We start from the raw sequence: 19,699 nt of genomic DNA, 5'->3' as shown, positions 1-19,699 counted from the left end.
CTTCCCATGCACTCAGGGGTATATTCACAAAGACGGGCGATAACTATCGCCATCCTCAGTCATTGCAAGAAAAGTTAATGCTGCCTAACCCTGATTAATATTGCCATGTTAGCGGGATATTTTCAAGCCCGCAGTACATGGCGATAGTAACAGGGAAGGGGTGTCAAAACCCAAGTACTTATCATCGCAATGGCGAATTAAAATCCTGCATTAGCTGGCGATACGTTGTGAATAGCCAGTTATTGGCTGAGAAGTCCCATCATCACTACTTTTAGCTCCTGGCCCAACACTGCCCCTACTGGAAGCCTGGTGTCACTGTGAGACTGGCAGGATGGTGACTGCGGCAATTAGCTTCCTCGAAGTCTGACCATTTGTTTTAACCAAAAATATTGTCATTTTAGTGGAGCTAACTTAGGCAGACACCTTCCATCTGGAATACCTGCATCTTAAAAGACTCATGGCAGTGTTTCCTTCCATACCTCTATTAGCCTATCAAAAATGTATCAAAGCAGATTATAAGTCCTTTTTTGCCATTGGTCGTGGCCAAGCAGAGCATTTCAAAAGGTAAATCCGACCAGTGATTGGTGTTGGCCTCTAATGGAAAAGAGCTATCTTTGCTTTATCTTTGTATGCATTCCAGAATTGTGATCCAGTTCACTTTCTAGAATGTACTTTCATGTAAAGTCAATAACACAGTCCACTTTACCACAGAAACCCCAAATAGTGGATTTGTCTTTTTTAGTGGTGGGCTTCCTAAATCCCCAAGGCCAAACCTTGGCTTTCCAATTACTCCTATAAAGGTCAACTTGAAACACCATTTCCAAGGTCTGCATACTATTAATGTATTGAAGCAAGAATATGGAACGTAAGAACCATTGTGACGGTAAGTATATATATTTATATTCTATGTAAAGCGCTCTGATATCTGCAAAGATCTTGTCTGCGCTATATAAAACTTTCAAAATAAAAATAAAAAAAATATATATATAGGAAAGTAAGCATTTTCTATAATTACTGCTCATATATACATACCTGGACAATATATGTATTTTAGGGCACCTAGACGTGGAGTTAGGAATAGTAAATCTTTACCTCCCTATCTATATTCACCTTCAGAATATGTTTTGGTCGATATTCATGTACAATATTTTAGTCTGACATTCAAACCCAGAGTCCCATCTTCTTCGGCTCAGGAGTCGTGTTTGACTCAGTAGCCACAGTTTCTGGTTTCCATATTTAAAGGAGATGAGTTCTATGTGAGGTATCTGCCAATAGACGAATCTTCTTTCCTTTCTTTGGCCTTTTGTGCAGACTTCATTTGAAGTTCTGCTGCTGGTTCTCCCAGCTCATGGGTGAACCTTTGATGTGAATAACAAGGGGCAGGCAGGAATATGAAGATCCCTTTGGCTCAACACTGCAGCTAAAGTTAGTCAGGCTATCCAAAGTTGTTTAAGCCCTCGATTTAACACTTCAATGCTGTAAATTTGCTTTTGATTTAACTTTTATTTTAAAAGGTGCCATATTTGTATTTGAACATATATTTTACACTGGAAAGACCCTAGGCAGATCTACTTACATTTCATTATAAATCATATTTTAGGCATTAGTAGATGATACAGCTTTTCCTTCCATCCTACACCCCATATCTGCAGATTACAATATTTCGGATTGGGTTTGCACATGTGCAGTTTTTGAACTTTGATTTTATTCTAATAAGGGGGGTTTATGAAGCATGAACCAAACCCTGAAAGGCAGCGGTGTGATGCACATAGCGTGGGATACGTAGCCACTGTGAGAGAATTGACACACATAGGCATGTTTATATTTCAAAATTAAGTCAATAAATATGTATACATAAAAAGAAGACATACCGCAGGCGCAGGGCACGAAAGGGACACAGGATAAGATGAAAGCAAAAAAGATGGATTTTGAGAATTCTTCTGAATTTCACAAATGAAGACTCGTGTCTAGGATGCAAAGGGGTGTCATTTCGGAGTCTCTATCCATATGCCAATAAAGCCTGTTGTTGTCTACATTTTTTGCGGACCTTTTGAATTTCCAACCTGGACAGGAATGTGCTCTTAGTAGTGTGTGCATGACTAGACACGCCGAATTCAGAGGCAATTAAGGCAGGTTTATTCAAATTGAATGCATTATAGAACGCACAACTATCTTTGACGTTGATCCAGGCAGGGAGAGGTATCTAATGGCGTTTTTGACCGAAAGATATATTGGCAAATATGTTTCATTAACCAAAGTGACAGCTTTAGATTAAAACAAAGCAGATATAACTGAGGACTGGCCAGAAGACTACAGCTATAGCAGAATAACAGCCCGTGCGTCCAGTGTACAGAAATGAGGGGCCACAGCAATAGAATGGACTTCTAGACATCTGTGATATTTTAGAATCCTTGAAAAGGTGTGGATTTAGAAGCAAGACAGAATATGTCTATGACGTATGTTGTTGCTCAAATTGTGTGTATCATATCCTGACTGTTTAGAGAATGAACAAAAGAGCTAGGGCAAAAAGACATAAACATGTGTCACCTGGAAAGAAATTGTGTGGTCCAGGTCTGTGGCAATTATAGTCACAGAGAAATACAGCAGTAGAGCAGTGTGCATCTGTGCATCAGGGTGCAGGTGCACCGTCAGTAGAATGGCCCTGCTAGCCATCATTGTGTGCGTCTATGCGTTCACAGCCCCAGGCCAATCAACGAGACCTGGACGGTCACTGGTTCGTTAATGCAATGCATAATCAATGACTGAATTTTACTTGAGTCTATTGCATGCTCTACACAGAATGCCAGGATACCTTCCTGCAAACCTAACCACCTTGGTTCCAATTTTGGAGCCTCAGTCTGCATTATGAAACACCCATTTACCTGTCAAGTCAAATATACTTTTATTTCATTTCATTAAAAAAATCATAAAAGGGTGGGAAAAACCACCATGGATAAAACATGCAAAAACATACACTGTTATATTTTTTTTATAAAATATATAGAAAGGCGATATTTTAGAAAGTATTGACACGTAAGCAAGCTTGTGGAAGTATTTCGGAGCCAAATGTTTTAGCACTGCATGAGTTGGTTAGCGGGTTCAGCATTGGCCAGTTCTTTTGCAGCGTTTTTTAACCCAGGTTACCCCAGTTACCTATCAGTCAGACACTGATCATTGATACCCCTTCCAAACGGCCTCTGAAGGCGAGGTGAATTGAACACTAACTCACAGATGATCAACATTCTCTCTCCTCTCCGGAGGGAACTGGGGGGCATATTACCAAGGGTCATTATCGCCGCATTAGCGGGACTTTTTCCCGCTAATGCAGCAATAATTTCATCGCCCTATTACCAAGCTGTCGCTAACACCAGTTAGGGACAGCTTGTAGGTGATAGCGGGCATTTAGGGGCCCACTTTGCATGTCAGCGATAATTATCGCTAATGACATGCAAAGTGGGCGTGCCAAGATATTAGCGATTGAAAACAGTCCCTAACATCGCTATCTCCGATTACCAACTTTTGGAAATATTCGCGCTAAGCGCGTATATCTTCAAAAGCTAACGCCTGCCCTGAGCAGATAGCCATGTTGTTATCCAATGGTAGGTGGATAACATGGCTAAGAGCATTAGCTCGGTAATGCATGAATATCGCTGACTTTTCAGCGATATTCATGCATTTCGGCCGATTTTATCGCTTAGGACATAAACCTTGATAATAGCAACGCTCCTAAGCGATAAAAATCGGCAAAGCACGGCGATAAAATTATTGCCGCTAAACAATCATAGCGATAATTATCGCTTATGCTTGGTAATATGCCCCTTAATGATGTGCAGAATTCATTCTCTCCTTTGTATGGTAACAATCCAGTGCAATGGAGACTACACTCTATTCTGATATATTGATAGAGAACATATTACAGCAGAGGCCGCATGGCTGCATGTCTTACAAAAATGTATACTTGAGGCTAAAGAAAAGAAAAGTGGAATAACAAGAATTAAGTTTAATCGAGACTATTGTATCCCTCGAACACTCCCATACTTACATATTTCCCAGTCCACCCTTTCTCAACATGTGAAATGAGGAATGGCTATAAATATGGGAAATATTCAATTTATTTTCTCTGTGAATAAAAAGGATATGAAAACACATACCACAGCGGCATTCATCGTGGACTACGCTAACTCAATCAAATCTACAGGTTATTGTCTATTGTGCATTTTTCACTTTTCTCAGTGCAGTTTACTGCCATTGAGTCTGGGTTATTTCTTTGAAATAGTTGCAATACAAATATAAGTAATTCATTGGGTTTATCCACATATATTCTTGTGTATTTTAATCCTATTCGTCAACTATCCCTAGTCGGCAGTGCCTAAAAAATACAATATTCAAATCATAAACGTTATAAAGTAAAAGTGCTGAAAAGTAAAAAAAAAAAAGGGAAAGGTTGTGGGGAGGGAAATAGAAAGGCTGATAGGAGAACACACACTAACCTGGAAGCTAGAAATAGGACTATTTCAGCTTCAATGCCAGGTGCGGGCGGTTGCTTTAAGAGTAAGCATTAATAGTGTGCAGTAGGATGCATCATGGGTTTATGTTCTCGGCATTACCTCTTTCAGCCTGACACGAGCCAGATACATGCATTCGTTGTGATTCTGTGATCACAGCGCTAATTCTCTTGTCACTGCTCTTGTTTCGCAAGAGAAATTGGGGAGTACGAAATGCAATTAAAGGATTTTCTGTCTCTGATCCAGTTATACATCCGGGGGCTGAGTGAATCGCAGGCTGCCATCTGACCTTGCTGATAAATTGCTGCTCGTGAGCATCATGCAATGTAATGTCCTGCAGATAGCGGGCAATCGTACACTCGATCAATGCCTCGCAGCTGGAACGATTGCAGTTTTGCAGAACAAAAGAAGCATTCATTGCCCTAACTACCGCCATTGTGTTGACAATGAAGAAACGCAGCCCGTGATAACTAACGTGTTGCTCAGAATCCGGAGACATTTTCTTGCTTCATTTTTTTTCTGTACTTCGAACAATTATTCTCTACATGTTCCCAGATGGTATATTTCTGACGCCTGAAAAGTTTCACTGTCTATAAAATGGACACAGCTGCCGTCTTTGGAACAGGGAGAACAGGGGGCATATTTGCAAACCCATATCGCCACATAAAGGTCACTTTTCTCAAAGTTGTGGAGGCAATAGGGGCTTTACCTTATCACAAGGCAGCGTTAACGTAACTTAACGCCGACCTTGTGAATAAGGCAAAGTTTCATGCTGTTCTTGACGTGAAAAGGGCAGGCAATGGGTGTTGTGGTGGTCATTCCACCCCAACACCCATTGATTTTGACGCTGCCCCATATTCACAAGGTTGGCGTAAATATTGGGCAGTGCCAAAATTGAGACCAGAGAAAACCTGGTCTTAGCCTGGTACAATGATAAACAATCATTTAAAAATATATATGTTTTACAACTCCTATGTGTGTTGGATTAGGTAGCACAGAAAGGGGCATAGTCACAAGGAGCTATCGCCAAATTAACGGCACATTATCGCGGACAAAGTCGTGATAAATTTACCTCCCCAGTCACCAGCTGGTGCTAACAGCCCACAGCACCAGTTTTCCCGCAATAGAAGCAACGAAAAACATTGCCACAGAGGACCCCTGCAACTATCGCTAATGAGATGTAGAGTAGGCGTTACCATGGAAAAAGCCGCAACAACACCACACCTCAACATTCACAATGATCAGCCAGATCGGCGATAAGAACACAAAACGCGCAATAAGGCGCGTTAGCAGCAGGAAATTTGCACCTGCTCTAACTTGGTGTAAAGTCGGACGGCAGCCTGCACCACAATAGGGATCCCAGCCCAAGACATCATCGGAAGGGCAACAGATGCCATGGAGCAACTGAACATGTAGCATGGGCACCCAAGAGGGTCACAACACCCACCAACACCACCCCCTGGACCACCCCTCCCTGGCACCCCCGACCAAAGACATGCCACATCAGCCACAGAGAAACATGTGCGAAATAATCCGCCTGATGTCGCACAATCGCAACTGGTGACATGCATGTGTCGTCACAGAAATGAGCATCACACATTCACTTTCGAAGCAAAAAAAGAAACTTTATTGAAATTAACACAGAAATCAAATGAAGACAAATGGCGGCTCCCCTCGACACAATCCGTCAGTCACAGCCTGCAAGAAGAAAAAACATGATGAGAAGGTGTGTCCTGCTCACATCAAAGGACAGAGAGAGAGCGAAGGAGAGGGACAGAAGAAGAGAGGGGGAGAGAGAGAGAAGAAGAGAGGGTGGAGAGAGAGAGAAGAGAAGAAGAGAGGGGGAGAGAGAGAGAGAAGAGAGGGGGAGAGAGAGAGAGGGCGTCGACCCTGCGCGCCCAGGCCACACAGCTCACCTGCTGCCACCAGTGTGTCTCCAACCACTTGCCGGTACGTGTAGCAGTACACCAGGACACACATCTGAGACAGAGGTGTCATCTGAAAATGAGTCCAGAGACATGACTGGCACAGTACACACACTTGCACAAGACAACATTGCCCGCCTGCCCATGCACACCCAGGCAGAGGCATCCCAGTCCCTCCCACCGCCCTTCGGAGCATGCCCACTCATCCACACCCAGGCAGAGGCATCCCAGCTCCTCCCGCCACCCATCGGAGCATACCCGCCCATGTACACCCAGGCAGAGGCATCCCAGCCTCTCCCGCCGACCATCGGAGCATGCCCGCCATGCACACTCGGCCTCACTGCTCACAGTCTGCCACTGGCGTGTAGACTGCAGGTCCCACCACATGCTGCTGCAAGCCACAAGTCAGGGGCCCAAAGACATGGGACTCTCCACACCATCCCTCCACGCTGTGCAGGCCACCAGGTCACACGTCTGGTGTTGGGACTTGATCACACCATGGGATAGGACAAACCAGGGCACCCGGCAACATTGCAGCCTGCACAGCCACTCAGCCCAATGGGTGCCACTAACGCTGTGAACCCAGAAGCGAGGCCATGTTGCGGTACACTGCGGTCCAGCAAGGCACACAAATCCTGAGCTGTCCGGACCGCCAGGACAGGCATCATCGCAGGCTGCACACCCGCTCAGCAGCTCAAGGTGCCAATGAGTCGGTGCACCCAAAGTCACCGTTCCGTGGCGGGGTTCCTGTGCCAGCCGCAATGCCGCATGTGCCACAAACCCTGTTTAACCCCAGTCAGCGCCACGTGGCGGGCGTTAGGCCCATGCAGGCCGCAATGCAGCGTGTGCCATAAACCCTGTTTAACCCCAGTCAGCGTCACATGGCAGGGCAGTAGGCCAGTGTAGGCCTCAATGCAGCGTGTGACACAAACCCTGTTCAACCCCAGTCAGCGCCACGTGGTGGTAGGCCCGTGCCAGCCTCAAGGCCTCGGGTTCGTCATCCAGTCACCACTGGCAGAAGGGTATGTGACGTCGTCGGCCCCTTATATTGGTGGGGTCACATGGCCTGTGATGCCAGTGCCGGGTGGGTGTTGTGTGCGTGCAAACCTGCTCTCAGGGAATGGCTGTGACATGCTGACAACCAGACCAGTGATCTGCACACCACCAGCGAGTACGCCTACAACGGGTAGCACTGAGGCCCCCCCTCGGAACGTTAGTGGAATGGTCTGGCCTGCCGTATGCCTTAACAGCGCAGGGCTTGCAAGAATGACTCGTGGGCACTGGGCGTGGCTCAGTCCATGTCCGGACAAGGAAGTGGCTGATGTGTCTGTCCTTGTTATGGTTTCCACAGGATGCATTACACAACTTGCTATGCAGCACCCTCTGACTGGCATTCCACAGGATGAGCATCATTGACGCAAGGGAAATCACTGTCCCTACATTTATCCACACATACATACATGATGAAAGACATGACACAGCAGTGCATCACTGGATGTTTATTGCACATCCAGTGCAGTTCTGCAGCTGGAGCGGTACAGGGCAATGCAGAGCACACTACACGATATTGGCCTGTGGAGGGCCAGCCAGAGTCCATCAGTGGATGACGAGTACTGTGGAAGAGGAGGGATGCAGTCCGCAGGCTGGTCGCTGTGTTATTGGTCATCAAACAGGATGTGGCGGTCCATGTCGCTGTCCAAGGTGAGTGCATCTGAGTAAATCGGGGGTCAGTGGAGGGTCATGAGGCCAGGTGCTGGACCAACCACGAACAGGCCAGGTGGCGGAAATGAATGCTACTGAGTCCTTCTGATCACAAGCCCATCCACGTGCTTGTCCCTGGATGTGTGCCCTGGCCCACCTGTGGGTGTTGCTGTACCGGCTGTGGGACTGTGTGCCACTGACACCTTAGGTGCCTTAGGTGGATTGTCGGCTGCACTGTGTGCCACTGACACCTCAGGTGCCGGAGGTGGATTTTCAGCCGCAATGTGTGCTACTGACACCTCAGGTGCCGGAGGTGGTTAGGCCTGCTGCACAGCGAGGCATAGACACACCAGGGGGTGGACATGTGGATGGTGTGGGGGCAGCAGCATTCAACATCACCATGCCTTGTGACAGTAATGCCATGATAAGTATCTGCAGGGCTTGGTAGATCCCAGCTACATTCCGCTGATGTACAGAGGTGGCTGCCATCCTTTCCGCCTCTGTCTGCACCATGTCCTTCATGAGCCTCTGCATGTGTGGTAGCTCATGGCTGGTATCGCTGGAGCCACTCTGAGCGGACAGGTGTTCTTATCTCCACGTCATGATTCCTGCGATGTCAGCCAGGGCTTGTTGGAGATCATGGATCAGGGCTACACACCCAAGGATGGTGTCAAGTTTGGTTGCCATGTTTCCGAAGCCCAACTGCACCTGCTCTGCAGTCTCCCTCTGGCACTCCAGCACACAGCATTCAAAGGCCATGTGTTGTTCTTGGGGTCTTGGGGGAGTGCCGGGACTGTGGGTGCCTCCTGCTGGATACTTTAGGTAGTGGGTGGGGTCTCCTCAATGTAGCTGGGCTGCCCTGATCCTGGAGGTGAGTGCCAGATGAGGTCAATGATGTCTTGGATGTCTTGGGTGTCGATGCTGGAGTTGTCCTCCTTGTCATCAGTGAAGAGTGGCTGGGACTACTCAGCAGGAGGTGTTGACGGCGTCCCTGCGATGTGAAGGGGAGATGGTGTATTACAATGTGTCCACATGTATGTTGCCACATGGTGCATGTTGACATTCAGACAGCATGGCATTGTACATTGTGACAGTCTTTAGATATGGGAGAGGACCCAGAGTCATCGTGGGTGTGCACTGTGCTCTGCTTGATTGTGCATGTGTGCCATTGTGCCCATCTCCACCCATCCCCCAGTACCTGGTGGTCACTCACCCTGTTGCAGTTGTGTTGTGTCCTGTAGAGCAGTGTCCGGTCCCCCAAATAAGGCCACAGTCTCCACACTGATGAACGCTGACACCATCTCCTCCATGTCATCCAGCTCAAGCTGTGGCACTGGGCCCCCTCCTCCAGTCTGGTTTGCTGTCTCATGGTTGGCGGAGAGTTTCTCCTTGGTCCGCCGCTTGATGTCATTCCATCGCCTCTTGACCGCGTCCATTGTCCACTTGTGCTCACCTACGGCATTCACTTTGTCCACGATGTCCGCCATATTCCATTTTTGGTGCCCAATGACACGTTGGCAGTGACGAACACTTGTTGATGGTGTTCCATCACCTCCGTGACTATGATCCCGTTCGCCTGCGGACGGAACTTCGTCTTCCTCTTCTTCTTCTCCTTGCTCTTCCCTGTCCCCGAGGTCCCCGGCGCTTGTGGGGTGGCGCTCGTCCTCTGCGCCTGCTCCGGCTGCCTCCATGGTGCTTGGGCGTTGGTCAGTTTGTGTTTGGGTATTTTTTCTACTTTTATGGTGATTTTTCCCACCTTCCAGGTGTGTGTTGCAGGCCTGGCGCAGCTTATCGCTGATTTCCTTATCACGCTTTGGCCCATCGCAGATTTTTTGGTGTTGTGGTTTGTGTTTTTGTCTCAATCGAGATGGTTGTATCGCGGACATTGTCTCTGGTTTCGGCAGACTATTGCATGCTACCGCTATGTTGTGATTTCCACGTTGACATGGGGTTATTTTCCCGTGATGGGCTGCGATGTTGAAAGTTATGTTATGCTACTCTAGCGGTAGTTATCACATGTTCTTGTGAATATACCCCAATGTGTGCTGGATTAAGCAGCACACATAGAAGTTTCAAAATGCCATTTCAGATTGTTTATGTGCAGGAAGGGACACCTTCCTGCACATAAACAGTCCTTCTCATCAACACAGGCACCCTTGCACTGTTCTGCATGAGTGCTAGGCATGGGCGGAAAATCCGTTCCGCTCGCGGATTTTGCGGATTTTCGGGAAATCCGCAATCCGCGAGATTTGCGAATTTCCTGCAAAATCCGCAAATCCGCGAGCAGCGGATTTTGCTCGCACTGCTCGCACTGTTCGCGTGAGTTCGCGCCCCGCGAATAAGTGCGAAATTGCAGAAATATGATCTAAGCAAAACTGAAAGTAACTACTTACCAGGTTCAAAAGTTCAGGCACATCATTAGTAGCCATTTCCTGTAGTGCTTCCTGAGGGGCCCCTCCAGAGTTCAGTTGCCAGTTGAAACTATTATGTGACCCTGCTCTGAACCTCAGAATAGTTACACATATGCCACAAAGGTCATGAATTACAGCTAAGGGAGACAAGCAGGAGCCAGGCTGGAAGTTAAAATCCATTAATCAGCCCCTAATTCATTATTGTCAGTTGGGGCAGGGCAGGTGTTGTAACTAATTTTGCAACAATGAAAGCACTTAGCAAGTGCAAAAGATCACTAATCAGGGCGCACTAAGGAAGCAGGTGCCAGCTAAAAAAATATTCTGTGACACATTAATCAGCCCCAAATTAATTCAGGTCACTTGAGGCAGGGAAGGTGTGCTTTGCTTTGCCGAAAATAATGTACACTGGACAACCAGAGGGTGTGGTGATGAAACAGAGGGTGGCATGGGTGGGCCAGAGGGTGGCATGAGTAGTCAGAGAGTGGCAGTGGTGACAGAGAGTGGCAGTGATGAAGAAGAGTGTCCCAAACAGGTTGGACACGTAGAAACAACAAGTTCGCAAAACTTGCGACCCGACAGGTAAGTTCGCAAATTGCGAAATTGTAAAAACCCTCGCGAACTGGCAGAAACACGGGCGAACACAAAAAAAAAAAAAATCCGCAAATTCGCGGGAATTCGCGGATTTTGCGGATTGCGAGTTCGCAAATCCGCAAATTCGCGGATTGCCAATCCGCAAAATCCGCTCATGCCTAATGAGTGCCTGCGTTGGGTCTAGGCAGCTAAATTAGCACCAGCGCAGGGGGATCGCAAGCCTACAGCCCTGCATTTCAGAAGTGGTGGAGCTTGGCATTAAGCCAAGAAGGCTAATGCCACACTCCGCCACTTCCTTGTAAATATGCCCCCAAGTTCCTCTCGGCGTCTGCTCAACAACCTGTGATTCAGGGAAAATTGCTTAATCTCCCTGTGCCTAAAAAAAATAAAAAATCATGTGTCCTGTAAAAGAACTGCTGCTCTATGTAAAACGCTCCAATACCTTCTGATAGAGTTTGCGCTATATTACACTGCAAACATTTTTATGAGAAATTCCTAACCCACGTCCTATATGGCCAGCTGTGTATCTGCTTCCCCCATAACACCCATCCCTGGCAAAAATATACAATGACTTTTTAATGACATTGAGATTCTGCAGGTGAAAATTGTTGTTCCTAAGTACACTGGGATAATAACCTTGTTCTACATGTGTTCAAATGTCCATTCTATCACTGTAGGTTCAAAGTTTTACGTTAGGCCATTTTGGGCAAATTAACCAGGTGACTGCTAAGCTGATTCCTCTCCTGTGCTGGAAATTGTTATATCTGATGGTTTATGACGAGCACACGACCAGTGTACTGCATGACGAGCTGAGCTCGACATGAGCAGCGAAGGGGTTAAAGACATATAAAGGGCTTTTTTAAAGCACACCGGAACATTAATACTGAACAAAAATCGTATTTGAAAAACCCTTCATAAAGAGCCCTCCCCACTGTAGATATTTTTAAATAATTAATGCACAATGACAAGCTTTAAAGCCTAGCAGAACAATGTTCACGTTGTCGTGTACTGACAAAATTAGAATCCAGGCACATTCCGAATGTGACAGATATTCTTCAACAGGATCCTGAATCTGGTATGATCCCAGCAAATCAATTCATCTCTTACTCTGCCCAGGTGTCAGGAGAGAATTGCTGTAATGTCTGACTTTCAAAGAATTTGAATTTGGTCTGTCAGCTTTAGTGCTTAAATGATAACATTAAATGTAGCACTGGTTACCTATTACAAGAAGATGTGCAAACATGTTCCTAAAACACAAGCATGACAGTTTGGTTATCATTCCAAAAAGAGGAAACAATGAGATGGAATAAAGATATTTCTCCCTGTTGAGCATCTGGTGAGGAGGCATTCAATTCTGATGCTTTTCCAAGTCTACCTGTGTTGGTGAATCTGTGCAGCTCTTCTCATAGTCGAGGTACCGACGGACAGAGCGGGGCCTCATCCCCTGAGTTGTTGCCAGGTGGAGGTGAGGAGGCTTATCCTACAGTTGAGGATTTTCCCAGTAAATCCTGACACAGTGACAGTGGATTACTGGTTTTGTATCTGTTTTCATATTACTTCCACTTATTTGTTGGAGCACATTTTTTGACAGCAGCGATTACCATCTGACCTATGGTCCTGAAGAAAGCCCCCGATACATGTGCATGATCATTGGGCTGAAACATGTCGACCACATCTATGTAGCAGTTTTAAATCCATACTGCTCTACGCACTGCCATTTTTAATCCTGCCAGTGAGAATATACTAATAAAGAGAGTATTCATATATCTCCCTAGATAGTTTTAGCACACTTTTAGGTCCACTTTTTTTTTAATTTACTTTGCGCTGCACCCTCACCACACTTAACTTTCACATATGGGATTCTAGCATCCTCAGTACACTAGGGAACACTTTGAAAACATCCCTGAGCTCCTCCCTCACAGTGAGGAGTTGTAACCCTCAGCAAGACCATGTTCTTGCTGGGAGGAGGAACCCATATGATGAAGCATGTCACCCTTGGGTGAGTGAGGGTTCCAGTCCTCAAGGGATCATCTCCCCTGTAGAGAGAAAATATTATTTCTAATTTCTTTAATCCTTCCTTATATATAACACTCACTATCACTTGCGCTGAATAGACCCGGGATTGTTTATTGTTATAGTTTATGTTTTGGGGAAACTCTCCTCTCAGGTCTTTAAAAATCTTTTCCTAGGACCCTTACCTATCAGTTGTATTTAGAATCTGCGAATATGTCAGAATGCATGGGTGGTTGCGTGCGAACATCCACGCTCCACTTATGGTATGCATACCTGGCGCAGAGTAACGCAAGGTAATGATTTGTGCTACCTTTCATTACTCTAGATTTATCAAGTCATGCAGGGACAGGCAATGTGGCCTTGCGTGACTCAGTAAAACTCATTTTAGGTTTTGTGCCTCTCTGCATCCTCTTATGTAGTGCAGGGCGATACAAAACTTTGCATAAATTTGTCCACCAGTCTATAAGTCTTCCCAGTCATCAACAAATACATATGCTTGACAGCACATTAGTGACTGTGTAACCCTATTACGGTCTCAATTTCGTCTTTTCACTAGCACGTGCTTTGTTGCAAATGCACAAATAGAAATATTCTTGAAAATGTTGGTATTTATCAAGAAGAATCTCTTCAATTTTAATGGTCACTCAACATTTGCTGTAAATATTCTATATATTGTGGTTTCCAGGAGTAAACTAATAATCAGGTCATTGGATATGTATTTCTCTCACTTTTTGTAATTGCGTTGTGTTCGCTTCTGCCCTATTTCATGCTGCACACTTCTTTCCGGCCATTCGCATCTCAGTTTTCCTTTTAAAGGCAGCTCCTTGTGGACTCTGCTAGGCCCATCAGGAAAGCAGGCACGCATTACCAGTTTAAATTGTCACTGAGAGTAGCCCAACATCAACATTTTACTGTGTTTAGATCAATGCCTCCTGGGAAATGCAGTAAATCTGTGTCTGCTTTGTGCTGCTGCCAAGCCATGTCGCTAGAGGTGATACATACAACTAGAGAGACTTAAAATTAAGGTGTACTCTCAAAGCAATAACCTTCTCTGTCTTCCTCAGCTTCCATAGTCATTGGAAAATGGTGGTGTGAAATGGAGCCCTGTTTAGAAGGAGAGGAGTGCAAGACTTTACCGGATAACTCGGGTTGGATGTGTGCAACTGGCAATAAAGTTAAGACCACAAGAGTAAGTAACTGGCACCTTCTTATTTCGATGTTAACAAGAAATCTAGTCTTTACGAATATTTTATTCCTGATTGCTGACATGATTTCTAAAATAGAAAAATAGCATTTGTAGTGAACATGTTGTCTGCGATTGCACAGTTAAAGGTAATTTAAAATAATTTGAACCAGTGCTTTAAATGGGCTGGTGCTGTCAGGTTCTGAGTACCGGCACTTCTTGTCTTTTAAAGGGAGAGTATCGGCACTTCTCTGCAGAACTACAATTCTTTTAATGGAACGGTACAACCGCTTCTCTCCTGACTGCAGATACTGTGAGTACCTGGCATTCTTCTTTTTCCATTTCAAGCACTGATTTGAACTGAGAAATTGCTTTTGTTAAACATTTGTTTTCTCCTCCTTCCACACGTTTACAGTTCTTTGGCGTACACATCATTATTAGCCAAAAGGTTTTGCCCTTACAAACCTCTCAGCCCATTGAAATCAATGTATTGTATTTCACCAGTGATGCTTGGCTTCCACTTTCCTACTAACTACCTTGTAACAGGACACGGGTTCAGGCATGGCAAACGTTTTGTGGGCAGGATCAGCAAACTCAGAACATCTAAAAATATGTTTTTAGGGAATCCTTCTAGGTTACATAAATGTCCTGAGCAATACTGTGAATCAAATGCACTTGACTGCATTAAAAGAGTAAGTTGAACCCCCACAGTAGAGAATTTTGAACAGAAGTCAAGATGAAGTTTGCATCTAAGCGGTGAACATTGCTAAATATAGCATGGCAGATACGCTTGTTTGAACTGCCATCCAATGGGACCCCCCACCAGAAATAAAGTGTATCAGCATGGGATTGAATGTTTGTATTGTCAATGAAACACTTTATGGTATAAAGGTGGGACGTAAAAGCAGTATGCAAGCACGTGGGACTTGTGGAGCGCATATCTAGCCAAGTGATAAGCTATACAGGGATACAGAGAAAGATGTAATCAATGAGTCATTGGAAGTTTAACGGAATTTGTAGAGCTGAAGTGAAATGTTACTGCACCGAGAACAAAGTGACTGAGATAGTTTGGCAATTACATCCTATGGACAGTATCCTGGAGAGTGGACTATGCTGAAACCCTTCTGTCTCTGCATCTGTCCTAATACTAGTGCAGGCATGTTGACTTTATTTGCAAGACTTTGTGTCCTTTCCCAAAGGATCAGAATGTAAGTGCCATAATGATTTCCTTGTAGGCACTGGTGTGCTCCTTTTTGGAGGTTCCTGGCTCCAATAGTTTCAGCGCTATCTTGAGGTGCGTTGCTGTACCTATTTCTTTCAATTTTATGGTTTCATTTGTCACACGCTTCTTTTCATTTTATTTTATTCTCCAATCTCGGTACCCCTCGCAGGAGAGCCTGTGCAGTCTTGAGGGGTTCTCGGCCCCAGTTTGCATTTTCCTTTACCCCCCACTGTTTTTACTGGTCGGGCTCACGATCGAGCTCAGCTGTGACCTGTACCACGCCCCCTGATTATGCCCCCAGAATCACAGGCTACAAAAATCAGATGGCTGCTCGTCGAAAGCGCACCAAAGGCAAACCCATCTGCCCATATGCGCCTGGAATGCACATACACCGGCAAGATCTATCCTGTATTCACTCACAGGTAGCAGACTCACCTACACCTTTGAGCTTTAAAAAGATAACAGAGGGAGGAGGCATGGAACTGGAGTTGTCAATATTCTGTTGCGCTTCAAGCGAGATGCTCACAGGTGGACGGAAGGCCACTTCAGAGGCCGTTCCACACAGCGAAGGAACAGTGAGCTCCTGCGTCGTCAAGAACACATGAAGAGTGAGCAGCCCCCGTAGGTAGGGGCCACCTATTATGGAAATCAGTCACATCCAAGATGGCGGCTCTCCAGGGTAAGTGGGAAATGTAGTCCCAGAAGCACTCTTACTACATAAAAGGAAAGGAATGTATGTAAACATTCAACATGTGGCACAACACGCCCTGGGTAAACGGGGCAATGAATAGGGCTACAACAGTTGGGCAGGGCATCACAGCCACCAGCATACAGAAACATGCCTTTTCCCACAGAGCAAATGTACAGCGCGATGGCCCCCATCATAGCAGGGAGCAATTCACAGAAGTCTGTGCAGGCACAATGACTTGGTTGGGGGGGGGGCCTAAAACACGCACCGCCGCAGCACTGACAGGACACCTCTCTATTGGCAGACAACAGGCAGTGGACTCCTAGGAGACTGTGTGGGGCATCTATGTGGGGCAAACAGAGTCACGCACCTCCCAAGGTTCATCAAGGTGATGGTTCAGACCTGGAAACAGGTGCTATGGAGGATGTGTTGGGTAGAGAAGTTGACCCGGAGACATAATTGTGGGAGTCCAGTGCTCTTGTGGAATTGCACACAGTGGCAGGACACCGGCAGTGGGATATACTGGACATCTCAAATCTCAGGGACCTGAAAGGAGAACTGGGATGGCTGCCTTTCGATAATTTATACGGACAATACAACACATCTAGGAGCCTATTCCTACGCTACATTCAACTAAGGGCGATTGCATTTAAACACATGGTTCTGGTCACCACTTTACACAGAAACATCACATCTCAGATCTACTCTACACTCCTGGTACACCTTCATCCCTTCCTGCAGAGGCTGAGTGAGAAATCAGAAATGGATCTGGGCAAAATGGAGTACGATGAATGGATGGGGAAGCCGCATCTCAATACCTTGTGGAAGTAGCCATTCGGGCGGGCTTCCGACTTGCCCCGCTGAAGCTTCTACACAGGTCCTATGACACAGAAATACAATTATTTGCAATGTGGGCAAACTACACAGATCATCGCCTAAGGGGGTATGGCTAGTGGGGCACCCTCTTGCATACAACCTCAGAATGCCCAAAACTGCATAGATTTTGGTCAGCCATGCAGAGATGACTCTCCCAAGTGGTAAGTGACACCCTGGTACTTACGCCCCCAATTGACATCCTTGGGGATCTGGGGAGAGGTGATCCTCAACAGATATATGTTTGTCGTCTCCAAAATGATCCTAGCAGTGGTGAGCCTCGACATTGTGAGACATTGGGGGAGGGAAGACGCCCCCCCCCCCCCCAGCAGTACAGGCATGGAACTCCAATATGGAGTGGTGCAGGCAGGCAGAGGAATCAATGTACTGTGTATATGGGGATGTTCCCAAAAGTTTGTAAGGATATGGGGCCAGTGGCAGAACCTACGAGGGAAGGAAATGGTATATTCATGACCCCAGCATATGTTTTCACTTTGTATACCGAACCCATGAGTTGAAACCAAGAGTCTACGGATGCCGGATGGGCGGGGACCACAGTGGGCCGTGGGAGACACATGATTTACTTGATACAATGTAACCCGACACCTCATATCCAAGAATACTATTTTGTACTCCAGCACTTTAAGACTTGCCGCAGACCCAATGAAAGTGCAATGGTTGTATATGGTTTGTAATATTGGTTCTAAAATGCTCAGTTAAAAGATTTGAAACAGAGAAAGTGCATGTGCTGTCAGCAAAGCAAATTTTATAGGGTGGGCTGGTAGTAATTGCAGTAGTATTAAGTAGTGCTGGTTAGCAAAAGAACAGTTTTGGTTATTAAATAATAATGTGGCATTAGCAGCTGAGCGCGGACAAAAGATTACTAACACTGTGTGTTTATGAAAGAACAAGGCATTCAAAAAGAATTAACTTCCCATGGAAAAAGCGATAAATCAGCAATTAAAATTGTGCTGTGCTCACAAAAAAAGCTCACTGGCTTACAATCACAAAATATAATTCATGTCACAACTGTTGTGAAACAAAAAGACTTCTTCATGTCCTATCACCAAACTGTACGGGGGCACCATTTAGACAGTGTAACCATCAGTGAAATGGCATGGCCATGGTGTGCAGTCCATCCAATCAATTTCAAACCTCAAAAACTCATGAAAGCCAGTTGATAAAAGGGGATCACCCAAAGCCAGCTCTCACTTAGTACTACATACTGTACTTAAAAAAAAATCATTGCATGAGGTCTATAGAGAGAGAACACTGTATGTATCGAGAACTAAAATTGATAGCATACACATTTTTCTGATAGATAATAGTGGTCAATCTTTCTATGATTAAAGGCCTATGGACATTGTTAAACTAATTTTATACCATGCATTAAATATTTATGTAAGAGGGTCAATCCAAATATTTAGAGACATTTTATGCCTAACATTAAATCAAGACAAGGCACAGGGCCTCAATGTTTGTAGTCATAAGAAAGTGTTTTGTTTTGACCTACATCTTACAGGCCCCCATTAGCAGGTTGTTAAGTGTTAAATGTTAATTGTGCACAGCTCCGTCTGGAGCCACTGAGTATTTGCATACCTTTGCCAAGTTGGTTACCCTCATCCACCTTGTAAAAAGTTAGAAACTGCCATGAAACCAGTGTGCAGAATAAGCTACTTCATTTCTGTTACTAAAATAGTTCAAACTAGATAACTGAGAGGAATGTGTAATGTATTCTTCCCTTAAGAATCTTGAAGTCAATCACAACCTATATATTTAGCATCAAAACCAGGAAATTCTAAAAAAAAAATGACCTATATTGTTTTGTAGAACACTTGCAAACCATGCAACAGCCCCTTGTGGCTTGAATGCCAGACATGTCTATTGTTACCTATTATATTGACCTCAAAAAGATGAAGGGCCTAATTATGATGGACCATCGTAGTCAAGGTGGTGGTACGTGGACCGCCAGACTGGCGGTTCACCTGCTGTGTTATGAGTATGGCGGTTGAACCGCCACTGGACCTCTGCAACAGTCGGGATCCCTGATCCCGCAGCAGTAGTGCAGTGCTCTGAGGCTGCAATATGCAGCGGCACTGCAAAGCATTTCCTCACTGCCCTCCTTTGAATGGCAGTGAGCCCGCCATGAAAAGGGTGGCGGCTAGGAAACTCGGGGGGCCATCACCTCTGGCAATGGGGGTGCATGCAAGGGGTCACATGTTGTGCCCCCCGTATGTTTGCAACCACTCTTCCTGCTCTGTAAGAAATGCATAACATTGTGCATTTCTTTCCGTGCAGTAACGAGCTGCGGCTGTCTTGTGGCAGTGCATATCTAAGGCAGACCTATGTGCCTTAGATTCGCAACGCTGTGGCAGGTCCACCTGACCTGGATTCCAATCGAAAACTGGCAGGCGGTCTAATTATGGTTTTGTCGGTCTTGCAGTGGGGTGATGGCATATCAGCTCGCTGCAAGTCCACCAAATTCTTAATCAAGGCCATGAAAGCAGACAGATTTCCACGGTACCTGTTCAAATTGCTGAGTCAAGCAACCATGTGTGAGTTCAATATGCCACTGTCTAAAATAAAT

The 19,699-nt window shown here is 45.6% G+C and overlaps 1 protein-coding gene across 2 annotated transcripts in view; it reads left to right on the top strand.

Annotated features, from left to right (window-relative positions):
* Nucleotides 1-19,699, top strand: part of TAFA1 (TAFA chemokine like family member 1) — a 1,279,349-nt gene that overhangs the window by 1,169,828 nt on the left and 89,822 nt on the right. Inside the window, exons 5-6 of one of the 2 annotated variants that reach the window (XM_086936838.1) lie at nucleotides 14,211-14,335; nucleotides 14,562-14,642. In XM_086936838.1, coding sequence (XP_086792964.1) covers nucleotides 14,211-14,335; nucleotides 14,562-14,603 — 167 coding nt within the window. In that variant the 3' untranslated portion in view covers nucleotides 14,604-14,642. The remainder of the gene's footprint in view (nucleotides 1-14,210; nucleotides 14,336-14,561; nucleotides 14,643-19,699) is intronic. The other variant, XM_086936839.1, reaches the window with a different exon arrangement.

The sequence above is a fragment of the Lissotriton vulgaris genome, chromosome 9, assembly GCF_964263255.1.
Source record: "Lissotriton vulgaris chromosome 9, aLisVul1.2, whole genome shotgun sequence".
In the NCBI taxonomy this organism is placed as follows: Eukaryota; Metazoa; Chordata; class Amphibia; order Caudata; family Salamandridae; genus Lissotriton; species Lissotriton vulgaris.
Note: the sequence above shows the minus strand (reverse complement) of the source record. Positions and strands in the feature narration are given on the sequence as shown.